Source organism: Cygnus atratus, chromosome 17 (assembly GCF_013377495.2).
Source record: "Cygnus atratus isolate AKBS03 ecotype Queensland, Australia chromosome 17, CAtr_DNAZoo_HiC_assembly, whole genome shotgun sequence".
Classification (NCBI taxonomy): domain Eukaryota; kingdom Metazoa; phylum Chordata; class Aves; order Anseriformes; family Anatidae; genus Cygnus; species Cygnus atratus.
In genome coordinates, this window is record NC_066378.1 from 14,044,512 (window position 1) to 14,066,832 (window position 22,321).

General features: G+C 56.1%; 2 protein-coding genes across 2 annotated transcripts; one reads left to right on the forward strand and one right to left on the reverse strand.

Annotated features, from left to right (window-relative positions):
• Nucleotides 1–3,222: 3,222 nt before the first annotated feature.
• Nucleotides 3,223–7,711, reverse strand: MMAB (metabolism of cobalamin associated B). The gene is made up of 9 exons (XM_035565702.2): nt 7,570–7,711; nt 7,061–7,113; nt 6,892–6,985; nt 6,749–6,806; nt 5,806–5,878; nt 5,335–5,432; nt 4,938–5,002; nt 4,190–4,249; nt 3,223–3,795 (listed from the first exon to the last, which is right to left on the reverse strand). The coding sequence occupies exons 1-9, from the start codon at nt 7,647–7,649 to the stop codon at nt 3,708–3,710; spliced, it is 669 nt and encodes a 222-aa protein (XP_035421595.2). The 5' UTR covers nt 7,650–7,711; the 3' UTR covers nt 3,223–3,707.
• Nucleotides 7,712–7,788: 77 nt separating this feature from the next.
• On the forward strand, nt 7,789–19,572 carry MVK (mevalonate kinase). Its single transcript, XM_035565777.1, has 10 exons — nt 7,789–7,933; nt 8,012–8,159; nt 8,943–9,090; nt 10,279–10,434; nt 12,950–13,053; nt 13,913–13,958; nt 14,686–14,776; nt 15,227–15,343; nt 17,779–17,932; nt 18,046–19,572. Exons 1-10 carry the CDS (start codon nt 7,856–7,858, stop codon nt 18,195–18,197), a joined length of 1,194 nt encoding a protein of 397 aa, XP_035421670.1. The 5' UTR covers nt 7,789–7,855; the 3' UTR covers nt 18,198–19,572.
• The last annotated feature ends 2,749 nt before the right edge of the window (nt 19,573–22,321 follow it).

Consider the following 22,321-nt stretch of genomic DNA (forward strand, 5'->3'; position numbering starts at 1 on the left):
CTCTTACCGGGGGTGCCTTAACTGCATGCCTGTCCCCTTCTAGCCGGGGCTTACCGTGCTGTAAAACTGGCTGTTTGGGCAGGGAGGGATTTTCTTCCAGACAAAATGAGTGCTTCGGGGGCCTGCAACTGCAGAGGACTTGGCCTGTGGTCCTTCTGGTCCTTCTCGTCCTTCTGGTCCCCCGGCCTGGCAGGAGCAGTGCGGGACCGCTGCTGGCCCCTGGCTTTTTGGCTTCCTTTTCGGATGCAGCCCCTGCACCTCCTGTCGGGGTGGGGGCCCACTTACGTAGCAGCCCTTCCTCCTCTGCGCTAGCAGAGCAAATGCTGCCTTGTATAAATTTACATACAGCTTGGCAAAAATGTATGTTTGTGTCATTTCTGCAAGAGCAGCAGCCGGCTCTGCTGCTTACACATTGTGGCAGTAATCGAGGTGCTTGAGTTATAGTGAAACTTATTTCATTTTACAGCTCCTACAGCGTTAACAGATGTACAGGCGTCTGATCCAATCATGCAGCAAGAGATTTTGGGGCCAGTTCTTCCAGTTTTGACAGTGCGTAAGCTAGGAGCAGCCATACATTTTACAAACAAGAATAAACGACCCTTACCAACATATGTCTGCGCTGGCAGATCCAACATAATCATAAATAAGGCACCCTGCTAGGCAGGAATGTGTCTGGGCTCTGCATACGGTCAGCACGGACAAAGCATCTGCCTTCCTCCCGTTATATTAATGAGGTGCAGGCACCGGAATCCCTGTGTTGTACAGCTGGATTTGCTAGGTGGGGACAAAGGACTTGGGAAAACAACTGCTAACCCAGAGCGCTGGGGCTTTGCTCATTTTAAAGCTTGTACTTAATTCTCACTCCTACTTTGTTCACCTGTCCCCTCTCTTGCTAGGCTCTGATGCATTGCTGCGTGCTGCTCCCTGAGCGTTAGCAGATGCCAGCTCAGCCGCACTGGAACTTTTTTGCTGAGCTCGGTGCGAAATGTCCCTGCTTCCATCCCAGTGGCCCCTGGGAGCCTGGGGACCCAAGCCTTTCTGCAGCATTACGGCCAGCAGTTCCCTTGTCAGGGGGCAGCATTTGGGACAGAGGCGTCCCTTTCATCCAGCCAGGGCTGTGCTACACGGTGCGGAAGCAGCGGGCGAGCGCTGCAGGCTGTGAACTTGCAAAGGGCCAAGCGTGGCCCTGGGGGAGCTCTGCTCTGCTGAGCTGCAGCCGCCTGGGGCTGGGACCGCTCTCAGCCTGAACCACGCTCGTGCCTAAATTCAGGCACTGGCCCACTGCCTGCTTACCCAGAACAAGGGGGGCACCCCAGACATCAGCCCCCCCCGGCTTCGGCTGTGCTGAAACAATTGCACGGGGCTGTTTGGGTAGAAAGGGAGAGGGGGCGAGCTGCAAGCTGAGTGAACTCTAATAAATTTAATCTCTACATCGTATAAAAGTGCGGTAGCTAAATTTATTCCTCCTTGCACTCAAAACAATACTAGCTTTGGTCCCAAAACAGCAGTGAGATTTCTTCCCCCCAGCTGGAAAAAAAGAAAATACTATAAATCCATCCTGGAGCTGATTTATATAGCATTCATGAAGAATTTATATTGCTAAGAATTTTATTCAATTAAACTTGAAAAGCCTCTGGATTCTTAAGGTTCAATAGTGATCACTGAGACAGAGCTATCATAAAACTGGATGGCCTGTCTGGAGCAGGCATTGAGAAAATGTCTGATGTGACATTGCAGCTGACGGTACAGTCCAAATCAAGAGCATTTGTCATTGGGATGTGTTACAGGCTAAGGCTTGGAAAATTACTCTGTGAAAAATGTGCATTAACAATAGCCATGAAATATGCGTTAAAAAAAAAAGGGTGAATAATGAGCCAGCGGTATCTATTAGCGCTGGGCATTCTTCACTCTGACCCCACTCTGATTAAAAAGTTAACACAAAAGCCAGAGACTTTTGGGGAGCAACTTTGAAGTTGTTCCTGCTTAAATAATTGAACAGGGGAAGCTGCGTGACTTAAGAGCTCCCACCACCAAGAGTCGCGCTCTTGGTGCGAAACGAGCGCTCTTAACCTGTGTAATCGCCTTATAGCCCCGTTTTCTGTGATGCTCCTCCACCCAAGGAAGGGACAACCTAAACCCACGTGGAAGAACGTGTGTGAGACAGATTGAACTTCTGAGCTGTAAGAGACTTGGACTTTTAACTGCATAGACTGTAGTCGTCTGGCTGCTCTACCTACAACGTGGGTAGCAAGGCGTTAACTCGTTCAGCTGGCTGTAACGCACTTGTTTACTTACCAGGTTTTTTGGCAGTCCAATCCATCAGGAAGCTGAAAAAGCTTCCAACAGAGCGAGTCTGAGATCTCTGAATTTTAGTTAGCTTGCTCTGTCAACTTACTTGGAGGTGCCTTTGGCTTGCTGCTAGAAGATTGGGCTGCTAAGCTTGTATCATGTAAATTGATACACTTAAATTTACTGAAAATGATAAGAAATGGTTAAAAAAAACAACAAACAACAAAACGTGCAGCTGTTCTGAAAGATGAAGTGTTCGGCTGCCCTAGGTGAGCTCTGCGACAGGATGTCTTCTCTGCTGGAAGCGCCGCATTTTATTGTGGTGTTTGCAGCCGGATTCCCCAAGCTTTGGGACATCCGCTCTGCTGAGAGCTCCACAGCAGTGAAACTCCCAGGGCCGTTAATGTGTGGGGTACGAACATCTGTGGGTATTGGCCTCTCTCTTCCACCTCTAGCTGTGCCAGCTGAAAAGGCTCCAGGCCTCTGCTACTCACCACAACCCCTGTATCTGCAAACTGGACCCGAGTGCCCTGCAGCTGATAGGGATTTGACAACTGGACTCAAACACCTGCAGGCAAAGGGGGATGCTGTGACCAAGGTGTGCCCAAGGGATCTGCGCGCTGGGAGGGCAGCTCTGCACGGAGTTAAGCCCAGCTAACTAAACAGGTCGTGCCTGCACCTAGCCTGGAGGATTTGGCCCTTCCTCCTTGAATCCCCATCCTGCACAAGCCCGTTCCTGGCAGAGGATGCATGGGATTGTCAGCACAGAGACATTTTTCACATGCATAAGGAGAGGCAGCCCGAGCCAAAGAATTCAAAGTGCGTTCCTGTAAATCTACACAGCTCAGCTCCAGCCAGGGCTGATGGATTGAAAGCAACTTAAAAAAGAAAAGCAAGCTGGGCTCGGTATTAAAGCATGACAGTTAGGGGCCCTTTGGTACAAGTAAATCACATTTATTATTTCAAAGCCTGTGGACAGAGTTCCTGAATCTCGGCACAGTAGCTGTTCTGCACGAGCATTGTGCCTTACAAAGAGAAGCTGATTGTTTTCTCTTCTTCATTCCTCAGAGCCCCGTCAAAGTCTTTCCACAGAACCTGCCACTGCCCAGGGAAATTAAGACATCTCTAGAAATCAGCTGTAGTTATTAAAAGTCTCCTGACTCATTTCCAATCTAGGACAAAGAGTAATTCTGAAACCAGCGCCACAGTGTTACTACAAGAGATACTCGGACAAGGCCGAAGAGAACAGCTGTGTTCCTTATAGCATTTATGAACAAGGTCCTAGCTATTTCAGTTGGAAGTTCTCGGCAGCTCACGTTCCCAGTGCAGGCCTGCTCTCTGTTCTATCCATGCCTGAGGAAAGCACTGTCCTGGATTTACCTTTCCATGATCTAGAAAGCAAACGTCCCAGCTCCCAGTCACTGCTCAGACTTTATGTATATTTTCTCTTCCTTCCCTTCCTTCATTGCAGCGTAACGCGCCAAAACGAAGAGGTAGTCGCTCAGTCTGTAAACCAAGGGAAAAGCAATGAGATCCCTTCTCACATCCCATGTACCCAGCAGCGTGCACTACGCAACGAAGCACGTTCCATTACGGCACAAGAAGTGCAGGTAAAGCAAAGCAAAGACAGCCCGTACAAAAAGTGACTCCCAAAAGCGCCTTCAAGAAGAAAGTGAAGGCACTGCCCCTCCAGCACCCCAGCGGTGTCTGCACAGACGCACAGGCCATGCAACCATACTTTTTAAAAAGCTGCTTGTTAAAACTTCAAAGATCATAATCTGGAAGGGAAACTCCTTGAGATGTAAAACCCCGCAGTTCTGTGCTGTGGCTAAGGGAACAACAACAAGCACGCTCCAGTGGTACAGAATAAGGAGGTGGATGGATTTTTTTTTTTTTTTACCTGTTTAAATATTTGGCCACGTTTGGATCTGCTTCCCCTGCTTGTACTAAAGGAACCACGCTAGAACAAGAAAAGTAAAGTTTTAGTGCATTTAACTTGCGAGTTCTGAATGAACAAATAAATGCAATTTGCTGGAGCACCAAACTTCACACCCCAACCTCACGTGGAGCCTCTGTCCTGATCCCCCGTGGCAGGTGTGAGCGCTGTTCAGTTCCACCGGGAGAAATCCTTGGTGGCCACGTAACACAAATCGTTACCATAACTTTCTGGAGGACTGCAGATGTGCTCCGCTAAAGGATACCCATGAGTGAGTTTCACTTAATAATGGGAGCAGCTTGTAAGTGAATAACCTGAAGGATCATTATGCCTTTCTGCAGGTAAACAGGAACCCTTATTTTGGTGAGGGAACAGAGCTGTTCATTGCCTCTTGCCTGGCGTACAGCCCTCATTCTAGCTGTCTTTTGAAGAAACAACTGACTGTGATGTTAGCTTTTTGCAGACTAGGTTGCCCTGCTGTAAGGAGAGCACACCTACAGTAACATCTTCCTTAACATCAGCTGCTTCAGCAGGGAACCCGCAGCAGCTTGGTTAGAGCTGCTGCACGGCGGGTTCAGGCAAACACAAGTGGCTTCACGTGGAAGTCACTTCGATAACAAGCAGATGAGTTTTCTCTCTGGTTTGCTGTTATTGTGGCAGTCTGATCATCTTCTATTGATTTTGTTCAGTTACACCAAGAGCCAACACTCACCACCTCTCAGCTCTGCGGCAGACGGCTCGGGAAAAATGGAGAGCGGCGCTGCTTTTACCTCCCGACTGCAAGGACAACGAAACAGCACATCAGTGCCTGCTAACAGACAGCCGTCCACCTCGTTGGACAACTGCAGCAAAGCTCATCACATTCTACACACATGCAGCCGAACAAACGCTCTGTTATGGCCAGGCAACTGGGAAGAGAGATCTAAATGCAGAAGCATGTGGAAATTTAACTCGGCCTGGTCCTTCTCCGTGCTTTTCTTCGCTATTTGTCAGCACAAATAACAGCTTCACAACCTGTTTCCTCCTGGCTCCCACAGCAAGTGGTGGGGCAGATTTACCCTAACAGAGCCAGCCTTCTCCTGGCAGCGAGTGGCACGAGCAATACCTACAGGCAAGATGAAAGCTCTGAGCGGAGGAAGCTGCTCTGAGTAGCTGTCAATCCACTGCTCCAGCTCCAGGACAGGCTTCTCGCTGAAAGCAGTTCGTTCTACAGAAGGAAAAGGAGAGTCAACTGCAAGAAATGCAGAATCATTCACTCCACAGATGGGGCTCTCCTTTCACAATGCTTGGATTGGTAAGCACTAAGAAAGCACCCCAAAATCCTCTTCCTGCTGGAGCAGGGCTGGCTCCCCATTCAGCAGCTGCGGCGGCGCCCCAGGCCAACTCGCATCGCTCGAGTCACACAGACACAGCAGCAGCAGCTCGTGGAACCACGCGGTACCCGCCCAGCACCCAGCCACACGGTGTGGAGCAGCCCTTGGGCAGCTCTCACTGCCGCACGCTGGGGCAGCCTCCCAGCGCCAGTCCAGCACAGCGTGGGTTCACGACCTGTTATCCCAGGAGAATCCTCTGGGGCTTACTTAAGTGAGCTTCCCTGGCTGAGGAGAGAGGCGTCGCGATGTTGGAGCCCACATCCTGCAGCATACACTGGACCTAGATGTGGCAATCAGGACAAAAATAAGAAGTGTTTACGTTATCCAGCCTTTGATGCTCCAGTACAACCACAGCAAGCTCTGGGAGGCGACAGCTGGTTGTGCTGATTAAAGAGGATCCGACCCTTGTTCTTCATCATCCCCAGCCTGCTGGCAGGAGGGATCAGGTACATGCTCCCTAATTGCTTTATGAGAAACCAGATTATCGCGTGTACTCGTTTTCACTGGCACATTAAACCGCCCTGGATGACCCTGGCGAGAGTAGACCAGGAGCACTCGCAGGATCTGGTTGCTGGTGGGACACCAAGCCAGCGACCTCTGAGAGAATGGCAGTGACAAACAGCTGGAGATGGTGCTGGCTCGGTGTCACATCCACTTCTGAAAGGAGCATCTCTCCATAGCACGGGACGTTTCAGAGGCAGCCTGGTAAAGCTCTATAAGGTCTCCGATTAGCTCCTTCTGAGGTCCTGTGCACAGCAAAGCCAGTTAGTAAAACCCACATAATGCCACGGTGGGAGCAGTCTCCCACCATCGCGCCCACGTAGTTTTGGTGCCCTGATCCCAAACCTGAGGCTCCGTGACAAGGCTTAACTCACGTCCGTGACGTGTGGGGGCACAGATCTGGGTACACGTGGATACGTTTATCCGCCCGCAACTGATCTGCTTGAGCTGCCGGTTTCCTTCCTGGTTAAAGTTTGTCTCTCGGGGGGTAACTGTGGCTCAGAGCCTTACATATTTATGGGATGCTTCGTTCGAATATTTTAATGCTAAGTTTATTAAATTCCTACGTGTCAACGGGAGCATCCTGCCTAAAACCAGCGCGGCACACGGCGGGGCCGCGGGGTAAGGAAGGCCTGCCGGCAGCACTCACTTTGTGAAGCTGCTCCACGAACGCGTGCCCCTTCTCGACGCCGAACTCGCTGGCCAGCCTGCGGCGGGGAGAGGGGGGTGAGCGGGGCTGCAGCCCCCCGGGGCTCGGGGAGGAGGCCGGGGGAAGCCCCGCGGGGCGCTCACCCGATGGCGGAGCTCAGCTCGTCCGTGGTGCCCAGCGCCTCGAAGACGCGGTCGCCCTTGGGCCTCCTCTCCCCGGTGAAGGTGCTGGAGAAGCCTGCGGCAGGCGCGGGGGGCGCTCAGGACCGGGCAGGGCCGTGCAGGCCCCGCTCCCCGGCCGCCCCGGGCCCACCTCCGTCCCCCGTTCGCGTGTAGATCCTCGGGGCGCGGGCACCGCCGGCGGGGCTGCGGGAGGCGGGGGTCGTCAGGGGGCGGCGGGCAGCTCCCGGCCCCGGGCCCGGTGCCCGGCCCCGCTCCCCGGTCCCGTTCCCGATCCCCGGCCCCGATCCCGTTCCCTGATCCCGGCCCCGATCCCCGGTCCCGATCCCCGCTCCCCGGTCCCCGCACCCCCTCCCGGGCCCCGCTCCCGGGCCCCGGCCCCGTTCCCCGGGCCCCGCTCCCGTTCCCGTTCCCTAGTCCCGGCCCCGGTCCTTATCCCAGGCCCCGATCCCCGGTCCCGTTCCCTGGTCCCGGCCCCGATCCCCGGCCCCCGCTCCCGTTCCCGGCCCTGATCCCCGGTCCCGATCCCCGGTCCCGATCCCCGGCCCCGCTCCCCGCTCCCCGCACCCCCTCCCGGTCCCCGCTCCCGTTCCCCGGCCCCGTTCCCCGCTCCCCGGGCCCCGCTCCCCGGCCCGTCCCCACCTGCCGGCCCCGCCGCGCTGCCGCCGCCCCAGCGGCCTCCGCACCCCCCCGGCCGCCGCCGCCGCCGCCCGCCGCAGCATCGCCGCCGCCCGCCGCAAGCCCTCCGGGGCCAGCTCCAGGCCCCCGCCGGCCTCACCCCAGGGCCTCGCCACCCCGCGCCGCCGCCTCCCGATTGGCCAGCCCGCAGCCCCGGCCCCTCTGCGAGCCCCGCGATTGGCTGGGAGCGAGCGGGGCGGGGCCGGCGGCTGAAGCCGGAGCGGGGCGCGGTGCCCGGCGGCGGGCGGCGATGGCGGAGCGGGGCCTGGTGGTGTCGGCGCCGGGGAAGGTGATCCTGCACGGGGAGCACGCCGTGGTGCACGGCAAGGTGAGCGCCGCCACGGGCCTGGGCCTGGGCTTCGCGTTCCCGGTCCTGACTCCCCGTTCCGTCCCGTTCGTCCCGCAGGCGGCGCTGGCCGTGGCGCTGGGGCTCCGCACCTTCCTGTGCCTGCGGCCCGGCGGCGAGGAGCGGCTCCGTGTCCGCCTGCCCGGCGTCGGCGTCCTCGGGAGCTGGGACCGGCCCGGCCTCCGCGCCCTCAGGGGTCGCCTCGAGGGTGAGAGGGGAGCGGGGGGTCCCGGGGGGTCGGCACTGGGCTGGGGGGGGGGGGGTATGGGGTTGGGTTGGGGTGGGGTTGGGGGCTTGGGTTGGGTTGGGGTAGGGGTAGGGGGGGGTTCATCAACTGACGGGGGCACGGGGTGAGGGGGGTGTCCCGTCCCTCACGGGCTGGATGGGGCTGGGGGGACCCGGGGTTGGGGCAGGGGGCTGGAACCAGGGGGTCTGTAAGGGCCCCAGCCAGCCCCAGCCACCCCCGGGCGCTCAGCGTCTCGTGCCGGGTGACCCCGTGGGTCCCTTCCCGCTGCAGGTCCCGTCACCAGCTCCCCTGACCCTCACCGGCTCTGTTTGCTTAGCAGGACAAAGTCTGCAGGGTCAGCGCGTCGGTAACCTCGGCACCGGCCAGAACTTCTCTTGTGCTCATCCCTGCCCTGGCTGTTGGATCTCAGACACGTCTGAAGCACCTCAGCGCCCCTGTTCTTTAATAACCAGCGTTTGGCTTGCCAAATTCTGCCTGGTGGTGGATGGGCACACGTGAGAAGTGAAGGCAAGGAGTCTCTGTCAGACGGTGCAGGTGTGGGGATGGAGGAAGATCAGGTTCTCGGGGTGGTTGGTGGTTTTGCTTTATTTTATCCTGAGCAGAAAGCTTGTAGGTAAAACGTGAAACTAGTTCATAGTCCGTGTCTGCCTCCTCTAACAAGAGTTGTTTGTGTAAATGCAGCTTTCAGGTTTAACAATTTCCTGGCTTCTAAGTGTTTGAATTCTCCCCTGCTTGCCTCCCTAGCTGACTTTGATGAATCTAAGCCCCCCAGCGCAGAACTGCTGGAAGCACTGAAAGAGTTTGCTGGAATCCCTGCCGAAGCCTCAGCTCCTGACAGCCTTGCTATTCTTGCCTTCCTTTATATGTGCCTGGCTATTTCAGCTAAGTATGGGTAAGGCTGTCCTCCTGCCCCAAAATAAACGTGTTTTGGGCGTTCAGCGTTAATTGAGTCTTTAAGGTCACAGAAGGAAACCAAATCTTTCAGGCAAAGTAAGAAATCAAAGGGAATCGCACTTTATTTAGGTTCTGGGCACCTCAAGAGACCCCTTCAGAGCTGGTGTATTTGGTGGGTGGGGTGCCCCAAGCGGGTGGGCTGGGAGTCGTTGGCTCTCGCTTACACATCTGGCTTTGAGATGCTGCAGTCAGAGCGGCTCATCCCACCCTTCCTGCACGGTCAGTAGGAGCAGACAGACAGACAGGCGTCCTGCCCTGCAGGCGGCTCATTGCATACGGGCTTAGCGTAGGTAGGAGAAACACCTACGGAAACGAGCTGTGAATTGAGTGGCTGATCCCTCTGCTAAGCTGGGTCTCCTTCCAAATTTGAGAACTTGGGGTCACCACAGCTCACGGCTGTTTCAGTTTCTAAACTTGATCAGCGCAGTTGGTGATAATCTAAGTTACTGAAAGGGTGTTTGGGGCGAGGTGTGATACGTGCAGCACCATCACAGCCTGTTTCCAATACTCTTAGCCAAGGACCGAAGGCTGAAGGAACGTGACAGAGACTTGCTTTGCAGTCTCTGCTGCTCGGTGACAGCGCTGGGGCTGTGACCAGCCTGCTCTGAAACCACCAGGTTGTGGTTCCCACCGCTCACCTGCCGATAGAGGCTCCTGGCTTTGATGCTGGGGTCCGTAACAGCCCTGACACAGTCGGTGGAGAAGAGGCCACGTGGACACGGGCACGTGCGCCCTTCATCATCCCCGGCAGCTTCTTGCTCCAGCGAGGTGTAACGGTGCGGTTGGGAAGTTGTGACACTCGGTCTTCACTTAAAATATATTTAAATTCACGCAACAGTCTCTGAAGGGTCTCTTTATGGTGCTACTCAAGTATTTGGTTACAGGGTGCCCCTCCCAGCTGCTTGACGAGCTGTGCTAATCATAGATCCGATTCAGCCAGGCTTTGTTCTGGTACAATGGCTCGGTGAGGCTACTCAGCTGCCTGCGTGCGGCGGGTGCGTGTGCTGATGGTGCCGGTTTTCAAGCAGCTTTTCCTGTGATCGGTCCTAAATGGCATCTTTTACCTTCGAAAGGTTGTTTCGAGATGGGATTCGAGGTCGCTGTAAGCCTGCCCTTTGTGTTTCAGAGATGTTCCCAGCGTGGACATCGTGGTGTGGTCTGAGCTGCCCACGGGAGCCGGGCTGGGGTCAAGCGCTGCCTATGCGGTGTGCTTGGCGGCGGCGCTGCTGCACGCCTGCGGAGCCATCTCCTGCCCTCTGAAGGACGGAGAGACCACAGCCAGGTAACTAATGCCTTGGAAGCACGCCGCGGGGGCAGCTCTGCTCTCTGACAGCAGCATGGCACAGTGTGGGGTCGATGTCCCTGGCTGGGGGGGTTCTGTTTGGATCAGTACATCCCGCAACGTGACCGCTGTGCCCCTGTCTTTCCTTTTATCCGAGCAAATTCTGGCGCTGGCGCCTCTCCTGGGCTGTCCGGCCGTCTCTTGGGCTCAGGCTCTGGCTGTGGCCGTGGCTGTGGCACCCTGAGCTCGGCTCGTTTCCCTTCCCTCCCTGTTGCTGCCTGTGCTCCAGCAGCAGAGGCGTGTCTTGTCCCAGGGCTCTGACCTGCGAATCGTGTTTACAGTTCTGTTCTCCTGATAAAAGCACCTGGATGCAGAGACTCGGTCAAACGTGCACATTTAACCCACTGCTTACTCTGTCTAGGGCAAGGTAGCTTTATTTTGCCAAGAAAATAAAACACGTGCTTTAATGTGGTGTTTTATTTTTTTTACCTCTATTTCTTCTCTGTCCCTGAGCATCTTTTAGGTTTTGCTTTGAGTTGTCAAAGAGTCAAAGATCCTTTCTACCTTCTTTTTCCCTGCATCTTCACGTGGATTTTTTTTCTGCACGTGGTAGGTTTCCTTCTGATTTCTTGCCTGAGTCTGCCCTTTATCAGGGGCTGCTGAAAGGGAGTTTCTTTCCCTCTCCCCTGCGTGGCTTTCGGTTGGAGTTGAACCTTGAAAAACTGCTCTGCTCTGCTGTGTGTCTGAGGAGGCTCTGCTTAGAGATGCGTATCGCAGCTGGAGCTGCAGAATCCTCTATTGTTCCTTCCCTGCCAGGTGCAGCCTTTTATGGCTGGCTCTGTGGATTTTGGGGGGGCCTGAGAGTGAGACCGTGAGAGGGGGTAGCTTCAAACCCTGAGCTTGCAGACTGACCCAGAAACACGTTCCTAGAGCGGGTTTGTGAGCTGTGACCACGGGGAGGTTTGCCCGAGCACACGACGTGAGAAACGAGAGGCCAGTGCTAAACCAGCCAGTGAGCAGCAAGGATGTCTTCATTCCCTGCTCACGCTTCTTAGCTTCAGCTTGAATACAGCGTAATTTTTTTCTTCCAGCTGGCGTGCAGAGGGGTAAGTGAGAGATGGGGGTGTCAGACTTCAGAAGGTTTTTGCTTAGCATTGCAAGAAAAGAACAGCGTGATATAATGACTCCTGTGTCGCGAAGAATCGCAGCCTCTCGAAGAGGATTAAAAACAAGTGGTTTACAGCAAACTGCGCTTCTATTTTGAGTAGCGGTGGTGTGAGCTGTTTTCCTGAATGCTTCGCAGATTAAATATTGGCAAGTGAAATTAAAGATGTGTGGAGATGGATGAAGATGTTCAGCTGCAGCCTGGGAACGTGGGAAGTTTGAGGAGGAGGCTTCCAGGTAGCAGGCGGCTCCCCTAATTTCTGCCCTACCCTAGCAGGGGTCAGCGGCTGTTCCTTATTTCTTGTAGGGCTGCTTGGTGCTTATCTAAAATCTACGTCTGTGCCTCTGCCGCCGTCACACAGTTTGTTTCCTGGGCCCCGCGGTCCAAAAACCGAACGTTGTTGCTACACCAAATGCCAGCTTTGATCTCTGCAGAAGGTCCCTGATCTCTGCAGAAGGTCCCGGTGCTGGGATATCTGATCCCACGGAGCATTAGAACCACTCGGGCAGCGCCGTGGGGCGTGCGGGGGCTGTAGGGCGGGCAGTGCTGTGTGCCAGGAGAGGGATAGACGCCTGCCTGCGCGTGTCCGAGCGTGTTAGAGCAGGGTGCAGGAGCACCCGCTGGCTCTGCAGGACGTCGGGCTTCCCTCGTGGCTGGGTTTGGGAATCGGGCGAGCTCTGGGCTTGGCTGTGCGGGTGCACTGGGGGACGCTTGGGAAGGAACCAGCGTGGTGAAGCTGCAGGCAGCAAGTGCTCTGTAACCGGCAGCTCCGTGTTGGCTTTTTGTGCTGCTACAGCCCCTTAATTGGTGTGTTCGGTCAGGGGCCTCGATCCTGGCTGAGCCTGACCCAGCACCGAGCCCTTCAGCCAGCGTTTAACCTCTCCAAGCACTTACCAGTCTGCGTGACTGCTTTCAGGGCAACAGAGAGCCCGTTCATGTGTCTCTCAGCATAAACACCTCGGCATTTGCTTCCCTTTTGTGTTTTAAGTGCCAGCACCCAGCGTGGCTTGAAGTGTTAGGAGTTAATCCCTAAAAATCAAAGCCTTTGCTCGAGCATCGCTTCTAGTGACATCTTCTGACCCGATTTGTGAGGCTTCTGCGGCTGAGCAGCTGGCAATTAGAGGCTGGAGCTGCATGTGTGGGGTGCAACTTTTGGCGTTCTCATCTGCGTGTAAACTCGCCGTCCTGCGTGTCGCTGAGCAGGATCTCAGGGCAGTGTGTGGTAACACGGTGTTGGGAGGTGTGGATGGGGCTGGGTGCGCAGCGAGCTGACCCTGATCCGCTTCTGTGCTTGCTGTGCTCCTTGTGTGCCGTTTTTCGTGGTTTTGAGTCTTTTCTCTTGCCTTCCAGGTGGACGGGAGAAGAGATGGCTCTGATCAACAGCTGGGCCTTCCAGGGGGAGCGGGTGATCCACGGCAATCCCTCGGGTGTGGACAACGCTGTTGCCACTTGGGGTACGTGCGTGTGTGCTGCTCCCCGGCCCTAAATGCGGGTGCTGAGGGGCTGTTGGGTGCCAGAGCAGCAGCCACGCTTCTGTTCTCCAGCGCAGGCTGCGTGTCAGCTCTGGAGGGTGGTGAGCCCCGTCCGTAACTGGGACTGGAGCCAGCCGGGGGGCTGGCAGACCTGCGTTTACACCAGGGATCTGCGTCCCCCGGGCAGGTGCTGTGGGGCAGAGACCCTGCTGCAAAGAACCGAGACGTTCTGGTACGAACAAAGAAACGTAATCCTGTCCCCAGGATAAGGCAGGAGAAAATGCACTCGGACAGCTGTCACGCAGTTTCAATTAGCAGAGACTTCCAAGTGTTTTGGAAGTGTCCTTTTCCTTTTAATAATCTTTCTAATGAGACCTTTGCTTTGGTAAAGCCGGAGCCAGGCGAGAGAATCCTTCAGGACAGGGAAGTTCCCTGCTAGCGGACAGCTGCTGACACGAGCACAAACGTCCAGTCCCGTCTGAAACCAGCACGCTTGGCTCTACCCCGGGGAATCGTTGCTGGAGTCTCTTTTTCAGCAAAGATTTAATGCTGGCCAAACTCTTTGCCTTTAGAAAAATAAATAAATTACTGTGATCCTGAGGTAGAGGGGGGCAGAGGGAAAGTCACCGGGTTAACCGTGTCCAGCGAGAGCCTCTCATTAAGTCAGCGGGGCCGGGCAGATTCATGCTGCCTGCGAACATGGTTCATTTAGCTGGTGTTCCTTGCAATTACTGTCATGTGCTCTGGGTGAGGTTCTGAAGATGAAAGACCTTCTGTCTCTGACAATACCGCCTTATCTCGGCTGGCTGTGCGCTGAGACAATGCGTGTGTTTCACTTTAGGTGGAGCCCTGAGATACCAATCAGGAAAAATCAAATCGTTAAAGAGGTAATACTGGAGCTTAAAAATAACTCTTACGTGCAGTGGGTGGAACATGTCAGAAATGCCTCGGGCGGATGTGGCACTGCATGAGGCTGCGAGCCGCGGGGCTCCGCGGCCCCGTTTCGTCCCGGGTGTGGGGAGCTTGAGTGTCGTCTTGGTTTGGGGTGGGCGAGAACAGCAAAATGTTTGGTCATTATCCGACATCAGATGAACACAGCGCAGAGGATCGATATTAATTTCATGGCATTATGGGCAGCAGGAACGGATCTGCTCCTGGTAGCAAATGACATTGTGGGGAGGGGGAAACTTCTTGCTTACCTGATGGCAGGGCTGTGTAAAAAGCGAGCTGCAGAGAGCAGGTCCAGGCCCTGAATGCCTCCTGCCACGGGAGGATAATCATTAAAATCTTCCCCAGTGCATGAAATTGCTTTATTAGCAGCTCATGGCTACTGCTGGCCAGCCTCGCAGTATTTCAAAGGAAGGATTTTACTTGAGAACCACAGATTTCAGTAAATACGCTAGTCCCGTTTATCGTGCTAGCGCAGTTGTTCGTTGTAACCGAGAGGAACAAGTCTGAATCCAGCCGGTGCTTGAGCACCTGCCTAATTTCCCCCAAACTAATGGGACCCTTATCTTTGTTGTGCTCAACTGAAGGCCCCGAGAGGCCCGGTGGGCTTGGGAGCTGCGGGGCTTTCCCGAAGGAAGGAGGCTGACCGTGTCTTGTTGCTTGCAGGGTGCCGATGCTGAGGATCCTGCTGACCAACACCAAAGTCCCGCGAAGCACCAAGGTCCTGGTGGCGGGGGTCAAGGAGAAGATCCTGAAGGTGCAGCGCCTGCGTGGCCACGGGGCTGGGGGCGTGCGCTGGGGGGAGATAGGAGATAACCCTAGTGAGCCCTGACCTCCTTGTGCAGGGCTCGCAGGCAGCTCTCGTGGTTGTTGTGTTCAAACTCGCTCCTAGCTAGCGCCTGGCGACTGGAGTTGAGCTTCCTTCCCTCCCTCCAGCACACAGGGCTCGCTGCAGAAATCACCAGTGTGCCACCATGAACAGAACAGCTCCTTCCTCTGGGCTGCTTCCCTCTGTTTCCCTCTCTTCCTCCAGTTTCTGCAGGTGTGAGCGTCTGGGCACTGCCCTGCTCTGCGCTGGGTTTTTCTGTGAATTAGAGCCCTGAGGGGGGCAAGGAATTGTGCAGCTCCTAAAGGCCGGGGCGGCTTTATCAGGGTGGCCTGAGGTCCAGCAAGCAGTCTGCTCACATCTTGCCTCCCTGCTTCTCAGTTCCCGGCTATAATGAACCCAGTGCTGGACTCCATCGATGCCATTTCTCAGGAGTGCCAAAGTGTTCTGGAAGCGATGCCTGCAAATCCATCACCGGAGTATTACCCTGTGCTGGAGGTAAGGGGCTTGTTCGCCAGTATTTTTAGACACTGTTACTGTTGAACATCAAAATGTCATTTAAAGACCATTAGGGCTAAGAAAGAATTTGATAGCAGGAAGTATTCAGGTCGGAGTGAAATTGTGGTCTGCGTGCTCTGCTCTTAATGCCCTTCTGGGAGCTGGGGGACAGAAAATGCTCTTTGTGTCTTCCCGCAGCACAGAGGACGGGGAGGGAGGGAGCAGACCTGGTGCTCTGGGGACTCGTAGCCCTAAAGGTTTTGTTTCTGTCTGAAAAGTGTGGGGTGTGTTTGGGCTGCGACGCCAGCCTCGCTCGTCTGCTGCTCTGTCACTGCCGGGGCTGGAGCGGAGAGCAGAGAGCCCAGCAGCCCCCGGTCGGCGAGGGGCTGGTCGCGAGCCAGCTCCCGGCGCTCGGCGCTCGTCCTGGCTCCAGAGGATGACAAACGGAGCTGTGCCCAGAGCTGACCTGACGTTGATGCATGAGGTGCATGCGGAGATCTGCGTTCGGCTTGGCTTTGTGCAGAGGGGGAGAGGCTGCTGCCGTGGGGGGAAATCGCTGCCAAGGTTGGGGGAGCTCGTTGCGGTGCCGGGAGCGCTGCAGCACCGCCTCGTGCGGGGCGAGGACGCGTGGTGGTGCCCAGCTGAGGCAAACCTGGCCACGGGTGCTGAGCGACCCGTCCGTACCAGCGGTGCAGTTCCCCGGGGCTGTCCCGTGAGGGGCAGAGCTGCAGTGAGCTGCCTTCTGTACTGAAGCTGCGGGTTCGTCTCGAGTCTGAAGAGCCCACGGAGGCGCAGTTTATCACGCGCAGCATGGACATGTGCACACACATCTGGCTGCTTCTGGAACGTGCAGTTCTGGGCAGCCCTGCATTCGAACCGTCGAACTAGTCTACTGTGTCATAAGCTGTCAGCCGACTCCTGGCAGGTCTTGGAGCAGATGACAGGTGTCTTGGATCGTCACGGGGAGCGCTGTGCCCTCGCTCAGGCATGTAAAGAAGCCTCTCGATGGGCGCCCGTCCAGCCCAGCACAAAACTTGTGATACGTGCGCTGTGCTTGCAGCGGGCTGGTTCGTCTTCCCACGTTTGTTCCAGCACAGAGCAGAAATGCTCTGGAGGTGGGTAGAGGGTTATTCCCGCATCGTCCTCTCCTGTGTGGTGGTGGCAGGAGACCCGAGCGGAGCTGAGGGATGGCAGTGTCAGAGCTCACAGCTCGCACGCAGCACCCCTCCCGGCTCAGCACCCCTCCCTGCTCACCGTGAGCTTGCAGCAGGCAGGGAGGTGCTGGGAGCACGGGGTGCTGCTGGGTCCCGTCCCAGCTGGCTCCTGCTTGTGGCACCCTCCGGGACAGCAAGAGGGGCAGCAGGTACCTGTAGGGAAGACGACCGAGTTCTGTGGTGTCAGACCAACACTGTTAAGAGCGAGCTTCCCCCGCTGACGGTGCCGATGAGTTGGGAGGATGCTGCTGTCATTGGGGGTCTGATGTCCTTTCATGGCCCAGAGTTTGCTCTGTGAGAGGTAGCTGAGCGCTTCCCCCTGTTCCGCAGCTCTGCACCTCCAGTACGGGGCAGAGAGAAGCTGCAATCCTGACCCCTGCCTGTTGCTGTTGTCACCTGGGGCGTTCGGGCTTTGTCCCCACGGCAGCTTTCCCCAGGAGCAGCGGCGCTGGGGGCTGGCTGGCACAGAGGCGTGCAGGCAGCCCTGCTGGGAGGGCGGCATTGCCTGCGGGGAGGCTCGTGCTGCTCCCGGAGGGCAGGAGCTCCTCTTGACCCCTCTTGTGCTGGGTGCCAGGTGCCCGGCGCGGTGCTGGTGAGAGGCCCCTTGGCTTGCAGCCCACACAGAGGGGGAAGCCTTACTTCCCTGGGCTTGCAGTGTGCAACTCCATGTCTCCTCTCCAGCAGGGCTGGTTCTGACCTGGCTGTGTTAGAAGAACCCTGGATTTAGTGATGCTGGGTGGATCGCAGGGCAGGTGACAGCCAGCAGTGCTGGCTCAGTGCCCTTCCCACAGCCAGCAAGGCGCTCGGCACAGTCTCCAGCTCAGCACTTGTGTGACGGGGAGAGGGAAAACAGCCAGGAGGCATCGGGGAGTTCTGATTTAGGGCCTGGAATAAACATCTGTGAGCAGCTTGCTGCGACCAGGATTTTCTCCCTCCTGAGTGAGGAGGTCCAGAAGCTGCTGTACCGCTGTCACGGTGGTGGGCAGGAGCAGCGCAAATCATGGGATGGGGTCAGATGAGCAGCACGGGGCTCAGGCTCTGGCCTTAACCTTGCTGGACGCCAAGGTGTGCTGGTGGCCAAGCTCCCCGCAGACACGAGGTGGCTGTCGGGTGGCCGGGAAGGCAGGGCAGCCCCCCGCAGCTTCCCGAGGAAGGACCCATGGCCGGGAAGAGCTGCTGCCACCACGCCTGCTCATCTCCTCTCTGTGCAATCGCTTTTAGGAACTCTTCGATATCAACCAGCACCACCTGAACGTGATCGGAGTCGGCCACCCCTCCCTGGACCGGCTGTGCCGGGTGACGGCCTCGCACGGCCTGCACAGCAAGCTCACCGGCGCTGGCGGCGGCGGCTGCGGCATCACCCTGCTGCGACCAGGTCAGTGCCCCTCTGCCCGCCCGGCGTGGCACGGGGGCGAACGTGGTCGCCCCTCCCTGCCTCCAGGCACGGCCTGGCTGACCCGCCGGCTGTTTTTGCCTCCCTCTTGGCAGACACCACCCCGCTGGCCGTGGAAGCAGCCAAGCGAGATCTGTGCGCTTGCGGATTTGAATGCTGGGAGACCGACATCGGGGCCCCCGGCGTGACCCTGCACTCCTCCTCGTCTTTAAACGCCCAAGTGCTGCACGCACTCTCCGAGAGCTGAGCCGCTGCCCCTGGCCAGGCCGAGCTCTTGGCTGGCTCTGCCCTGCTGCCTGGGAGCTTCTCCCCAGTGATCCCGTCTGGGTGTCTCTGGGTGCTGGGGTTCAGGGCCGGTGTCTTGGGGAGCTGGGACCGCGACGAGGACCCAGGAGCAACTGCTCGCACTTGCGCTGGGTCCGAGTCCGACCCAGCCTCTCAAAAATCCTCTCTTGAATTTCCTTACTCAACTGCTGTGCTAATCTCGAGGGGCAGGAGGAGAGCTCTGGGCTGGATTCCAGCACGGATAATGACACTCTGCTTGGTTCTCCTGCTTCAGATGCATGTGGTGTCTCTCCGCGTCTCCCCTGGCGTCCTGCGAGGGCGTGCAGCGAGGCTGGCGAGGCGGATGTGCGGAGTGCTTTGACATTTTTGGGTGAAAAGCATCTTGGCAGCTCAGGGCTCGACACTTGGGTCTCGGTTTTTCCTGGACTGCAATTTACCGCGGAAAGGAAACATTTAAATAGAGCTCTTACCTGTTACTAATTAAGGCTTGGATAATTAACATGAAAAGACAGCACAACTCTAATGAAATTATCACTGTTTTCACCCTGTCTGGGCTAGTAAACGGGGTCCTGTAACCAGACCCTTTTCTGCTCATGTGCCCGAGGTCTGGTTCAGACTCTGGCTGTTACCTGCAGGGAGGGTGGCTGAAGGCAAAGGCAGTTTTAGAATCTCTAGAATTTAGAATTTTCTTACAGTAGCTCTTCTGGGATCTGTCTGGGGAGCGTGCTCTCACACTTCTTCTGTCTTAAATGAGCACGTGCTCGACCCGTGCCTGCTGGTGGGGGTGTGAACTGTGCCTCCTGTCGGGGGGGGTAAAGGTGGGGGAGATGGGGGGTCAGCAAAAGCAAACACGGATTTGTTCTAGTTTAAAGTAATTGGTTTTAAGTAAGGAAAAAATACTTTTCAAGAGCTGACCACCGTTTGCAATTGGTGAGGTGTAAAACCTAAATGTTTCTTCTTCTGAAATCTTAACGGTGTACTGGTAACTGCATGGAACCGGGAGGTGAGTACGTGACCCCGGAGTACCCTGAAGTAATAAGCTGACTCTTAGTGGCTGGGGTCTCTTCGATACCTGCTGAAGATTTTGTTGTTGGTTTTTTGTTTTTTTTAAGTGTTGCTCTGTTCAAGAATTAACTTCACTGAAAGCCAAATAATACAGCGTCAGAGGTGGGGGAGCTCGCTTTCCCCTTCCAGTGCAGGAATAAGAAATCAAGTGTGAGAAGCTGAGGTCTGCTAGCTCTAACATTTTGCCATCCTCATGACCAGGTTCAGCTCACTGATGAGGCATAAATAAAACTGTCTCTGTTTTTAATAAATCGACATTTTATATGTGCAAAGTGTTCTTTGATAATTACGCTGGCTACAAAAGGAAAAAAGTACCGTACACTGCTTCAGTAAAACCCGGTTTCAGATGCTGGTTTTCTACATGTCTAATTACAATTCCAATTTGCATCCAAGAACAGCTTTACGCTAATCACAAGTCAGAAAGCCTGATAAATAATTTACCGTTTTCTAATACAGTGTAATCAATGTGAGGATCTGGATGCGTGCTGCCTTCATAACCACTTAAATGTGTCTGTAGCTTCTCCTGGTGAGCACAAAGAAATGCCACGTTCCCTGCGAAGAAACTTCACTTCAAAACAACGTCTCGGGGGTTAATCAGCGTTAGCTGCTTTCCTTAGAAGAAGGCCTGGCAGCTCTGGTAGGAAAAGAACTAAAAAATGTTGATTTGCTGCTTTAAATCATAACTGAGACGTGTGGGTCCTCCCGATACCAGCCCGCTGAGCCGTACGAGTCCTCGAGTCCTTCAGCGAACGTCGCCCTGTGCTGGCTCTGCTCCATTTCTCATCTTTCAGCCGTGCCAGGCCCGTAGCTGGAGGCCTTGGCGCTCCCTGGCACGAGCTCCGCTGCAATCTGTGACCTGCGGCGTTGTTGTCCGCGAACTTTCAGCCTCGTCTCGCGGGCCTCTGCTTCGCTGGGGGGTGACGGAGATGCAGAGGTGACGCGGGGAGGGGGGGCTGAGCCCGGAGGCCGAGACCTTGGAGGGATCGGGGTTGAGGTGGGTGCTGCGGGGCGAGCTGGGGCACGGCCCCCTCCCCAGCTTTCCTCCTGCCCCGCGGCCCCAGGCTCCCAAATGCGTCTCTGCACAAGGCGGGGGCTGCAGCATGGGAGGATGCTGCCCCCCGGGCCGCCGGGACCAGAATTGCGTAAGTCAGCAGCTGGAGCCAGTCCCAATTTGTTAGCAGTAGGCACGGGTTTAGCATCCATCTGCGAGCGCTGGAGTGCCCGCGCTCTCCTTCATTTATTCCTCCCTCCCAGGCTCAATCAGAGGCTTCGCAGGCGCCTCGCCGCTCTCAGCGGGATTACCGGGGGGGCACCGGGCATCAGCCTGCTGCTGGCATCCGCGCGGGGCGCAGAAATCACCCGGCGGCAGCAGCACCAGCTCGTGGCCACCCCTCGTGCTCGTTTTACGGAGCAAACAGGGACACGGGGTACCCCAAACCCTGTGCTTCACTGCTCGGGGGGCGCAGCTTGAGCCCAGCCTGGGTGCTCTCCCCGGGGAACCTGCCCCCCTCTGCTCTCCTCTCCTCTCCCCTGTCTGGTTTTACGGATGTGTAGCGGAGCGGCGATTGCCGCTGAAGGATTAGCCTGGTAATTTGGCTAATTTTTCTTGAGCTTCATTTTTCACATGATGAGCTTTGCAGGAAGACTAACGAGCCGGGGTTTGCCTCTAATAGCCGGGATGGGGACGGGCAGGGGAAGCCACGCTCCGTCCGCCTGCAGGAGAAGATGTGGGGAGACTCGGGGAGCGGGACGGGGTCCCGGATCTTCCCCCCCTTCAGCAGGACCCGGCACGGACGCTCTCGAGGGGTCACTTTGCAGCCCCAGCTACTCCAGCAGTCAACTGCCGGGTTCCGGAGGACAGGGGTGTTTTCCTTGGCACCGAAGCTCCAGCCGCAGCGGGGGGACACTGGTGTTTCTTACACGAAAAAAAAGGAAATCCCGTCATATGCCCCTGCCCCCAGTGGTTTTCCCCCACCCAGGACGAGGCCGCGTGCTCTTTTGGGGCCGCGGTGGGCGCTGCCCTGCCCCGCGAGGCACAGATGGCATTTTTTTTTTTAATCCGTGTCAGCGGTGGCTTCTTTCTGCTCTGATGAATAGATGCTAAGGAGGCAGTGACATTATTTGAGAGAACAGAAAAAGGGTCAGGGACAGCAAGGAAATGTCAGCGTGCAGCCGCTGTGGGGGGGGGCTGCTGGGGGCCCTCCAGCCATGGGGGCTGCCAGGACGGGGAGCCCCAGCCCCGTCCCGCTCCGTGCACTGCCAGACCTCGCAGAGCCCCCAGGCAGTGTCCCCAGATGCCATTGCCGTCCCAGACAGGTGGCACTGAGTGACGCCAGTGTCCCCCCTGCAGCAGCATCACCCCCGGAGCAGGATCTTCCCAGGAGGGGCACCCCTACGGATCCGGATCCAGCCCCAGGCAGCACCCATGGGTGCATCCAGCCCCGTCCCTTCCCGCTGCTCCTCCCGGCCACGGGCTCAGCGTGGCCGGGGATGCTCGGAGGCAGCGGGGAACAGCCCCCGTCGCCGCCCCGCGCCCCTCCCGGCATGCCGAGAGGTTTTGAAAGTTAAGTATTACTGTCTGCTTTGTTGTTGCCTAACTACGACAGACAAATTGAGAACTAGTTGTCAAAATGTCAGTGCACAACAAATCAACATTCAAAATGAGTCTCAGCACTATGTGGTGTATAATTAAAAAAAAATCCTTTTTAGAAATTTCAGCAAGCGTTGGCTCCGCTTTATATTTGTCTGTGTGATTAATAAAGGCAGCTAATTTTCAGACTTTAAAAACAGCTAGAAAATAGCTCCTAATTACATATTAGGTTCCAAGCGGCCCCCGCTGAGCGAGGCTGGTATTGGTGGGCCAGAGAATTTGGCAGGGGCTTAATTACATTCTGAGCATCATCTAATTTTAGTTAAATGTAATGTAATCAGCAGCAGATGTCTGAAATAAAATATGAATTATGAATATGATGAAATTTCATTCTTGAATAAAAAAGTAATTTGCTATTTAGTTCATTAAAG

Coding starts and splice junctions, on each gene's coding strand:
- MMAB (XM_035565702.2), bottom strand. CDS start 7,649: ATGCTGCGGCGGGCGGCGGCGGCGGCGGCCGGGGGGGTGCGGAGGCCG. Junction 7,114..7,569: donor CAGCGCGGCGGGGCCGGCAG/GTGGGGACGGGC, acceptor CGCCTCCCGCAG/CCCCGCCGGCGGTGCCCGCG. Junction 5,879..6,748: donor TCGTGGAGCAGCTTCACAAA/GTGAGTGCTGCC, acceptor TGCCACATCTAG/GTCCAGTGTATGCTGCAGGA.
- MVK (XM_035565777.1), top strand. CDS start 7,856: ATGGCGGAGCGGGGCCTGGTGGTGTCGGCGCCGGGGAAGGTGATCCTG. Junction 9,091..10,278: donor GCTATTTCAGCTAAGTATGG/GTAAGGCTGTCC, acceptor TTTGTGTTTCAG/AGATGTTCCCAGCGTGGACA. Junction 15,344..17,778: donor AGTATTACCCTGTGCTGGAG/GTAAGGGGCTTG, acceptor AATCGCTTTTAG/GAACTCTTCGATATCAACCA.